General features: G+C 38.9%; 1 protein-coding gene across 1 annotated transcript; it reads right to left on the reverse strand.

Annotated features, from left to right (window-relative positions):
• Window positions 1-9,675: 9,675 nt before the first annotated feature.
• Window positions 9,676-10,632, reverse strand: LOC109569086 (olfactory receptor 5F1-like). Its single transcript, XM_019974405.2, has one exon. The coding sequence runs from the start codon at window positions 10,630-10,632 to the stop codon at window positions 9,676-9,678; it is 957 nt and encodes a 318-aa protein (XP_019829964.2).
• Between the last annotated feature and the right edge of the window lie 949 nt (window positions 10,633-11,581).

Raw genomic sequence — 11,581 nt, forward strand, 5'->3', positions numbered from 1 at the left:
CTTTTTAATATGTTGTCTAGGTTGGTCATAACTTTCCCTCCAAGGAGCAAGAGTCTTAATTTCATGGCTGAAATCACCATCTGCAGTTATTTTGGAGCCCCCCAAAATAAAGTCTGTTACTGTTTCCACTGTTTCCCATCTATTTGCAAGGAAGTGTTGGGACCAGGTGCCATGATCTTAGTTTTCTGAATGTTAAACGTTAAGCCATTTTTTTCACTCTCCTCTTTCACTTTCATCAAGAAACCCTTTAGGTCTTCTTCATTTTCTGCCATAGGGTGGTGTCATCTGTATATCTGAGGTTATTGATATTTTTCCCAGCAATCTTGATTCCAGCTTGTGTTTCATCCAGCCCAGCGTTTCTCATGATGAACTCTGCATGATGTACTCCTTTTCCTATTTGCAACCAGTGTGTTGTTCCATGTTCAGTTCTAAGTGTTCCTTCCTTACCTGCCTAAAGACTTCTGAAGAGGCAGGTCAGGTGGTCTGATATTTCCATCTCTTTAAGAATTTTCCAAAGTTTGTCATGATCCACACAGTCAAAGGCTTTGGGATAATCAATAAAGCAGAAATAGATGCTTTTCTGGAACTCTTTTGCTTTCTTGATGATCCAGTGGATGTTGGCAATTTAATCTCTGATCCCTCTGCCTTTTCTAAAACTAGCTTGAACATCTGGAAGTTCATGGTCCACACTCTGTTGAAGCCTGGCTTGGAGAATTTTGAGCATTACTTTACTAGCGTGTGATATGAGTGCAATTGTCCAGTAGTTTGAGCATTCTTTGGCATTGCCTTTCTTTGGGACTGGAATGAAAACTGACCTTTTCCAGTCCTGTGGCCACTGCTGAGTTTTTCAAATTTGCTGTCATATTGGTGCAGCATTTTCCTAGCATCATCTTTCTGGATTTGAAATAGCTCAACTGGAATTCCATCACCTCCACTAGCTTTGTTCATAGTGATGCTTCCTAAGGCCCACTTGGCTTCTCATTCCAGGATGTCTGGCTCTAGCTGAGTTATCATACCATTGTGATTATCTGGGTCGTAAAGTTCTTTTTTGTTCAGTTCTTTTGTGTATTTTTGCCACCTCTTAATATCTTCTGCTTCCGTTAGGTGCCTACAATTTCTGTCCTTTGTCGAGCCCATCTTTGCATGAAATGTTCCCTTGGTATCTCTAATTTTCTTGAAGAGATCTCTAGTCTTTCCCATTGTATCATTTTCCTTTATTTGTTTGCAATGATCACTGAGGAAGACTTTCTTATCTCTCCTTGCTATTTTTGGAACTCTTTATTCAAATGAGTATATCTTTACTTTTCGCCTTTGCTTTTCACTTCTCTTCTTTTCACAGCTATTTGTAAGGTCTCCTCAGACAGCCATTTTGCTTTTTTGCATTTCTTTTTTTAGCGATGATATTGATCCCTCTCTCCTGTACAATGTCACAAACAGTGTCTGTAGTTCATCAGGCACTCTGTCTCTCAGATATAATCCCTTGAATCTATTTCTCACTTCCACTGTGTAATGAAAGGAATTTAATTTAGGTCATACCTGAATGGTCTAGTGGTTTTCCCTGCTTTCTTCAATGTAAGGCTGAATTTGGCAATAAGGAGTTCATGACCTGAGCAACAGTCAGCTCCTAGTCTTGTTTTTGGCACTGCATAGAGCTTCTCCATCTTTGGCTGCAAAGAATAAAATCAATCTGATTTTTGTATTGACCATCTGGTAATGTGCACGTGTAGAGTCTTCTCTTGTGTTGTTGGAAGAGTGTGTTTGCTATGACCAGTGTGTTCTCTTGACAAAACTCTATTAGACTTTGCCCTGTTTCATTCTGTATTCCAAGGCTAACTTTGCCTGTTACTCCAGGTATTTCTTGACTTTTGCATTCCAGTCCCCTATAATGAAAAGGACAACTTTTTGGGGTGTTGGAGAAGGCAATGGCACCCCACTCCAGTACTCTTGCCTGGAAAATCCCATGGATGGAGGAGCATGGAAGGCTGCAGTCCATGGGGTCGCTGAGGGTCAGACACGACTGAACGACTTCACTTTCACTTTTCACTTTCATGCATTGGAGAAGGAAATGGCAACCCACTCCAGTGTTCTTGCCTGGAGAATCCCAGGGACGGGGAAGCCTGGTGGGCTGCCGTCTATGGGGTCACACAGAGTCGGACACGACTGAAGTGACTTAGCATTAGCAATTTGGGTGTTAGTTCTAGATGTTCTTGTATGTCTTCATAGAACCGTTTGACTTCTGCTTCTTCAGCATTACTGATAGGGACATAGACTTGGATTACCCTGATATTCAATGGTGTGCCTTCTGTTGTTATTGAGATTGCATCCAAGAACTGGGTTTCAGACTCTTTTGTTGACTATGATGGCTACTCCATTTCTTCTAAGGGAGTCTTGCCCACAGTAGTAAATATAATGATCATCTGAGTTAAATTCACCCATTCCAGTCCATTTTAGTTCCCTGATCCCTAAAATGTTGATGTTCACTCTTGCCATTTCCTGTTTGACCACTCCCAGTTTGTCTTGGTTCATGGACCTAACATTCCAGCTTTCTATGCAATATTGCTCTTTATGACATTGGACCTTGCTTCCATCACCAGTCACATCCACACCTGGATGTTGTTTTGCTTTGGCTCCGTCTCTTCATTCTTTTTGGAGTTATTTCTCCACTGATCTCCAGTAGCATATTGGGCACCTACCGACCTGGGGAGTTCATCTATCAGTACCCTATCTTTTTGCCTTTTCACCCAGTTCATGGGGTTCTCAAGGCAAGAATACTGAAGTGGTTTGCCATTCCCTTCTCCAGTGGACCACATTTTTTCAGAACTCTCCACCATGACCTGTCTGTCTTGGTTGGCCCTACATGGCATGACTCATAGTTTCACTGAGTTAGACAAGGCTGTGGTCCATGTGATCAGATTGGTTAGTTTTTCACTTAGCATAATGCCCTCAAGGTCCATCCGTGTTGTCACAAATCACAAGGTTTCCTTTTTTATGGCTAATAACTCCATTTTGTGTGTGCATTACATACACATACAACATTTTCTTTGCCTATTCATCCAGTAATGGACAGTCAAGATGCTTCCATGTCTTCGCTATTGCAAATAATACTCTACTTCTGTTCCTTGCAGGCCTAAAATGTTATCTCTTGGACCCCTCGTGAGCATTAAGACCAAGTCTTTTAGGGACTTCCCTGGTGGTCCAGTGGTTCAGACTCCATGCTTCCACTGTAGGGGGCTTGGGTTAGATCTGTGGTTGGGGGACTAAGACCCTGCATGCCGCACAGCACGGCTGTGTATAGTCAACTAACATTTGTGTATAGTCAACTAATATTTGACAAGGAAGCCAAGAACACTCAGTGGGAAAAGGACCAATTCGCCAATGAATAATACTGAGAAAATTGTATAACCACTTGTAAAAGAATGAAATTGGACACCTATCTTACAGCATGAACAAAAATCAACCCAAATTGATTAAAGATAAATATAAGCCCTGAAACCATAAAACATCCAAAAGAAAATGTAGGGAAAACTGCTCTGAATTATGCATCTTGGCAATGATTTTTTTTTTATACTAAAGCAAGAGTCAGTGTTGCCTTTAGATAAATTTTGTATCTCCATATACTCTCCAAGTCTGTATGTTCTTTTCATTTTTCTGTCTTCTCTTACCAGTGTGCTAATGGATCTGAAACAGACTTAACACAAATATGCATAATGAATGATATCTTATAGGTTTATTTATTTTACAACACAAGGTTACAATGATCATACAATTTCAGGAAGTTGAGGACTTGGAGCCCAATTCAGAAACCAAGTTTTTGACATAGCTCTTCAACCAGTTGATCTTTTGTTTGCAAAAACTTGAAATTCCTTGGCCAAGATTCATCCTTCTTTAGTAACAACTCTAGGGTAATAATTTTTATTAAGTAACTAAAACATCCCACAAACTATTTTGAGACTTAAGAATGAAGTGTAGGTATATGCAGTGTCTTCACAGTAGGATTAAAATCACAAAATTTAAAGATAAAAAGATGATACATACCAATTTCCCAGCCAAAGAAATAAAGTATACCTAAGTTTAACAACAAATGACCACATTTCTGCTTTCTGATACCACACCTTCTATTTGAGATATATTCCATACAGTTTCTAAAAGACTATTTGTTTTAAAATTGCTTCTATAAATTTATATATTTCAATAAATCTACATATTTTCAATAAAGTTCATTGTGCTTTCTTTTACTACAGATTGAATATTTTTAAATCTATTCAACAACTTTATATTTCACTTTTTTCCATACACGTGACCATTAATTTTTGTCCTTTTGACATAATATCACTGATCTTTGTCTTTTGAAGCATAATACACTATGTTTTAACTTAATTGAGTTGTATGAAGTTAAACAGGCTTATTGCTTCACTTAACCTCACCACTACCCTTTACCTAATAGCTGTTTACAAAATGTAAGACTTCCCATTTTTAAATGAACCAATGAAAATTATTTTTGGGTATGTTAGTTTATATTTAGCTAATGTAAATAAAACATTATTTTTATATATTAATACCTACTGTCTCTGCACATTTCTTCTTCCTAAATACAGGACTCCAATAGTCTCATTTTTTTTTGGAGGTTGTATATTTGAATCTTTGTGATTATTTCATCCTTTCCAGTGTGTTTGCTTAATTTTCCAACTTTATGACATTCACAGGTTTTGTAAGTTAGTCTCTGATTTCCCAGAATTGCTGATGAATACTGACTGAACAAAGCATAAAGGCATGGGTTTTAAAATTCATTAACTTTAGTAAATAAAACACTCACAAACCCTTGAATAAGGCAATACATGGTTGATAAGTGTTAGGTGGTAACGTTAAACGTTTAAGTGAAATAAAAGACAGGGACATTAGAAAAACAGAATGAAATGCAAATAGCCAAAGGCACAAAAGAATGCTACATTCATAAGGGAGGGTTTAATAAATATTGTCTTTTAAAGAAGAGAAGGATAAAATCAAACTCAAAATTAGAGGTCTCAATGCTTTTACAATCTAAGTTTCTTTTGAGTCAAAGAAAATTAAAAATATACATATTTTGAATATATTTTACACAAATTCTTTGAATGAGCAAGAAAATATGATTTAAAAATAATTTTAACAAGCAATTAAAGGCTAAATAAATAATCTTGACTTACATAAGCAGTACATATTCAGTTAGTTAAAATTAACAAATATAATTAAGTGGTAATAGTTCCCAAAGTTGGAAATATTTGAAGACTTTGCAAATGAAAGTAACTAAATATAAGAGACTAGACTTAGATTTGGAGAAGGCAATGGCACCCCACTCCAGTACTCTTGCCTGGAAAATCCCATAGGTGGAGGAGCCTGGTAGGGTGCAGTCCATGGGGTCGCTAAGAGTAGAACATGACCGAGCAACTTCACTTTCACTTTTCACTTTCATGCATTGGAGAAGGAAATGGCAACCCACTCCAGTGTTCTTGCCTGGAGAATCCCAGGGACGGGGGAGCCTGGTGGGCTGCTGTCTATGGGGTCACACAGAGTCGGACACGACTAAAGTGACTTAGCAGACTTAGAGAGATTAGAGAACAAGGTTCAAAAATATGATATGCATAAAACCTAAAACTCAGAATTTGGTGTTTAGTTGCTCAGTCTTGTCTGACTCTTTGTGATCCCATGGACTGTAGCCCACCAGGCTCCTCTGTTCATGGGCTTCCCCAGGAAAGAATACTGGGGTGGGTTGCCATTTCCTTCTTTAGGTGTTCTTCCTGACCAAGGGTTCAAACCTGTGTTTCCTGCATTAATAGGCAGATTCTTTTTTTTTTTTTTTTTAACTACAATTTTATTTTATTTTTAAACTTTACAAAATTCTATTAGTTTTTCCAAATATCAAAATGAATCCGCCACAGGTATACATGTGTTCCCCATCCTGAACCCTCCTCCCTCCTGCCTCCCCATACCATCCCTCTGGGTCATTCCAGTGCACTAGCCCCAAGCATCCAGTATCGTGCATTGAACCTGGACTGGAAACTCATTTCATACATGATATTTTACATGTTTCAATGCCATTCTCCCAAATCTTCCCACCCTTTCCCTCTCCCACATAGTCCATAAGACTGTTCTATACATCAGTGTCTCTTTTGCTGTCTCGTGCACAGGGTTATTGTTACCATCTTTCTAAATTCCATATATATACATTAGTATACTGTATTGGTGTTTTTCTTTCTGGCTTACTTCACTCTGTATAATAGGCTCCAGTTTCATCCACCTCATTAGAACTGATTCAAATGTTTTCTTTTTAATGGCTGAGTAATACTCCATTGTGTATATGTACCATAGCTTTCTTATCCATTCATCTGCTGATGGACATCTAGGTTGCTTCCATGTCCTGGCTATTATAAACAGTGCTGCGATGAACATTGGGGTACACGTGTCTCTTTCCCTTCTGGTTTCCTCAGTGTGTATGCCCAGCAGTGGGATTGCTGGATCATAAGGCAGTTCTATTTCCAGTTTTTTAAGGAATCTCCACACTGTTCTCCATAGTGGCTGTATTAGTTTGCATTCCCACCAACAGTGTAAGAGGGTTCCCTTTTCTCCACACCCTCTCCAGCATTTATTGCTTGTAGACTTTTGGATCGCAGCCATTCTGACTGGTATGAAATGGTACCTCATTGTGGTTTTGATTTTCATTTCTCTGATAATGAGTGATGTTGAGCATCTTTTCATGTGTTTGTGAGCCATCTGTATGTCTTCTTTGGAGAAATGTCTATTTAGTTCTTTGGCCCATTTTTTGATTGGGTCATTTATTTTTCTGGAGTTGAGCTGGAGGAGTTGCTTGTATATTTTTGAGATTAGTTGTTTGTCAGTTGCTTCATTTGCTATTATTTTCTCCCATTCTGAAGGCTGTCTTTTCACCTTGCTGATAGTTTCCTTTGATGTGCAGAAGCTTTTAAGGTTAATTAGGTCCCATTTGTTTATTTTTATTTTTATTTCCAATATTCTGGGAGGTGGGTCATAGAGGATCCTGCTGTGATGTATGTCAGAGAGTGTTTTGCCTATGTTCTCCTCTAGGAGTTTTATAGTTTCTGGTCTTAGGTTTAGATCTTTAATCCATTTTGAGTTTATTTTTGTGTATGGTGTTAGAAAGTGTTCTAGTTTCATTCTTTTACAAGTGGTTGACCAGATTTCCCAGCACCACTTGTTAAAGAGTGCTTCTGGGGAAGCCCTAAATCACAGCATAAATGGATTTAACCTTCCAAACATTGTTTCTATTTCTAAAATATACTAGAAATTAAAGCATTTGATGCAAGGAATATAATATTGATATTTATTAATGAAATATCTTGACCATGTATATGATTTCATTGAATACTCAGGACAGGGAAAGCAGAAAAATACAGCCAATGAGCAGCCAGCTGGTACAGAAAAATGTGGTTGAGTCACTCAGTGAAGGAGTGAACCATCTCTGAGAACAGCCTGATTAGTTTGCAGCATGGCCTCCAGGACCAGATAACCATTTGGACCTGTGGGGTGAGAGCAGGATCCAGGGATGAACCAACAACATTGATGGCTTCATGAATATCCCTTTAGTGAAGATCAACTATGTGGACCATAGGGCGATGGATGTTAGAATGGACTGACCTTTCATGCCAGGCCATAAGGTTAGCTTGACAGCAAATCTCAGGGCTTGTCTCCTTAGCAAGTCTGGGCTCCTACTCAGTTTCCTCCAGAGTCCTACTAAGCCAGATTTCTAGCTAACTCCATATAATGCTTAACTTTAAGACATATCACATCTTAACTCATGTTTATTACTAACTTGATAACAGATTCCCATATGCAGGAAATCCATGAACTTGTTATACAGAATATGTGTCACATTCATTCACTGAGCATTGACCTACCTGATTTGGAGCCATGTACTGCTTAAAAATTGCCATAGTTGAATGTGTTTGCTTGTGGTTTGTGTATATGTCTCAGTCTGGGAGAGAGAGAAAGTGAGAAAAGCATTGGAAAATCTATGGAGAATGGAAGGAATCCAAAGAGTGCTACTTTAATTGGTGCATTCTAGTCAGTCAGCAATTTTCTTGATAGCATATGTTTGCATAAGCTCATACTTATTATTTAATGAACATATATGTTCATGAGGGGAAGAAGGGAAATAAAAGGTTTACTGCTACAATTAAAAGTTGAGTATTGAAATATGACTTAAGCATCTCTTGGGGAAATAATTCAAAAACTTAAAATGGAAATCAATTTTAAGCATTTTTGACATATGTAATATAGCAATATCTCTTATTAATACTAATCATGAATTCTGACAAACAAGGCCAAAGGAAAAGCTAAATGGACCTTAAAAATACTCTATATGATTCAGTTCAGTTCAGTTCGGTCACTCAGTCATGTCCGACTCTTTGCAACCCCATGAATTGCAGCACGCCAGGCCTCCCTGTCCTCACCAACTCCCAGAGTTCACTCAGACTCATGTCCATCGAGTCAGTGATGCCGTCCGGCCATCTCATCCTCTGTCGTCTCCTTCTCCTCCTTCCCCCAATCCCTCCCAGCATCAGAGTCTTTTTCAATGAGTCAACTCTTCACATGAGGTGGCCAAAGTACTGGAGTTTCAGCTTTAGCATCATTCCTTCCAAAGAACACCCAGGACTGATCTCCTTTAGAATGGACTGGTTGGATCTCCTTGCAGTCCAAGGGACTCTCAAGAGTCTTCTCCAATACCACAGTTCAAAAGCACCAATTCTTCACTGCTCAGCTTTCTTCACAGTCCAACTCTCACATCCATACATGACTACTGGAAAAAACATAGCCTTGACTAGATGGACCTTTGTTGATTAGATCCTATGATATTGTAACTTTTGTCTCTAAATGATAAGGTACTCAGTCATTTCCCTCTCTGCTACCCCATGGCAGACTGCAGCTCACCAAGCTCCTCTGCCCATGGAATTTTCCAGGTAAAAATTCTGGAGTGGGTTATTTCCTTCTCCAGGGGGTCCTCCTGACCCAGGGGTCAAACCCATGTCCCCTGCATCTCTGTCACTGGTAGGCAGATTCTTTACCACTGTGCCACCTGGGAAGCCCAATAATTAGTCTTTTTATTCTCTAACCAAAATTTCATTAAAACACATCATATATTTGAGAACCCATTGGAAATATAGAACAATTAGATGAAAGTTTTAGAGTTTCATATGAATTTGATAATTTAGCTTATCTTATTGGATGTGAGGGTTAGTTGCTAAGTTATTTCCAATTCTTTGCAACCCTATGGACAGAGAAAACCTTTAGACTCCTCTGTTCATGGGATTTCCCAATCAAGAATACTAAAGTGGGTTGCAATTTCCATCTCCAGTTGGATTCATATATTTGGATATAAATACAAGCACCCCATGCCAGTACTCTTGCCTGGAAAATCCCATGGACGGAGGAGCCTGGTGGGCTACCATCTATGGCATTGCAAAGAGTCGGACATGACTGAAGCGACTTAGCAGCAGCAGTAGCAGCAGCACAACATGATTACTTAGAAAATAGTCTAATGAAAAATGTTGATCCAGCATTTTAAAGTTCAATATGTACTTTACTAAGTTAAGAAAATGAAGTCCACAATCATAGTAAGCTTCAACCGGTATTTTAAAGTTAATTAAATACTCCATTTAGTTCAGAAAATTAACCAAATAACCCCAGAAATGAAGGGACCCTTTTCCTAGTAATTACATTCCATAAAGCCTTCTTCACTTCCCTGTTGCGGAGGCTGTAGATCAGAGGATTCAACATGGGGATGACCACTGTGTAGAACACGGAAGCGACTTTGTCCTGATTCAGGGAGTAGCTGGGGGAAGGTCTGAGATAAGTGTAGATGGAGGTGGAATAGAACAGAATGATGGCTGTCAGGTGAGATACACATGTGGAGAATGCTTTGTGCCTCCCCTTCCCTGAATGCATACAGAAGATGGAGAAGAGAATGTAGCAGTAGGAGGTGAGGATCACCAGCAGAGTCCCAACTATATTCACACCAGCAAAAGTGGACAAGATGCTTTCATACAGGCGTGTGTCAGAACATGAGAGCTTAAAAATTGGAGGACTGTCACAGAAGAAGTGATGGATGACATTGGAATTGCAGAATGACAAGCTGCTCACATAACCTGTGTGAACCACAGAGTTCAACAGTCCTGCTGTAAAAGCCCCTGCTGCCATTTTTAGGCAGACCGTCCTGGACATGATCAAGGAGTAAAGGAGAGGGTTGCATATGGCCACATAGCGGTCATGGGCCATTAACCCAAAAAGGATGCATTCAATTGTAGCAAAGGCTATAAAGAAGTACATCTGCAGAAAGCAGCCAGCAAAGGAGATGGTTTTCTTCTCTGATAAAAAGTCTACCAGCATCTTTGGAGTGATAGTGGATGAATAACTAACATCTGCAAAAGACAGAATTGCCAGGAAGAAATACATAGGTGTATGAAGTCGAGAATCAGTCCTGATTAAAAGGATCATTCCAATATTTCCCACAACTGTAAGTGTGTAAATCACCAAAAAAAGAGAAAAAAGGATAGCTTGTAGCTCCAGTGTGTCTGCTAAACCCAACAGGATGAACTCTGTCAGCAAAGTACAATTATTTCTAGCCATTTACTAAAGATGTTGTATGCTTAAACTTGTATTCCTTGTAAATATGTCATTGTCCAAATTTCACAAGAAATAGTAGGAATATTAATGAAGTTACTAACACATGGAAAAAATAAAATCCTGGGATAATATAGTAGAGTAAGCAGGGTGACTATCAGTTCAGTTCAGTTCAGTCGCTCAGTCATGTCTGGCTCTTTGAGACTGCATGGACTGCAGCACGCCAGGCCTCCCTGTCCATCACCAACTCCCGGAGTGACTGTAGTAAAGGGGAAATTAGTGGGCAAATGAACAAGCACTGGAATTCAATAACCAATTGTCTGTATTGAATCTGGGTTGTGGAACTCCCTGTTTGCTGGTCAAAGTCCGTATAGTCCATTTAAGGTTCTAAAATGCAGCATATACATTCTATTCTTTCTCTTCTAACCCACTCACATCCAAAATGCAAAGTATAGAGCTATTTTTGCTGAGTTCTCTCTCATCCTCTGCACAAGCATGTATGGTTAACTCAAATGTCTTCTTTTCTCATCAAGACTTCTCTGTACATTCTTCAACAGCAAAATTCATGCATCACCATCCGGAAATCACTCCGGTGTTCTTCAAGCAGCAAACACAGGGCCAACTGCAAATAACCAATATTTTGACATCTATGACATTCTTGAGAATGCTTTTGTAGTTTTTTTCAAGTGGACCAAAGCAACTGCACTCGTTACAAAGCATGCTATCAAATTAATTCCACGTAGTTGCATATACTGTACCTGTCCACAGCAGGGAATGGCAGCACCAGGTATTTACAGCTTCCTGCTTAGAGTCTTAGTTGTGCTGTCCATTATTTTATTTCTTATTAGAATTCTTAATACGCTCAGGTGAAATTTAAAATAAAAAGCTTTACATTTTTTTTAATGAAATGAAAAGTCATAAAACTTTGAATTATCTCTGCAAAAATTTCAAGCCA

Source organism: Bos indicus, chromosome 15 (genome assembly GCF_029378745.1).
Source record: "Bos indicus isolate NIAB-ARS_2022 breed Sahiwal x Tharparkar chromosome 15, NIAB-ARS_B.indTharparkar_mat_pri_1.0, whole genome shotgun sequence".
NCBI lineage: Eukaryota > Metazoa > Chordata > Mammalia > Artiodactyla > Bovidae > Bos > Bos indicus.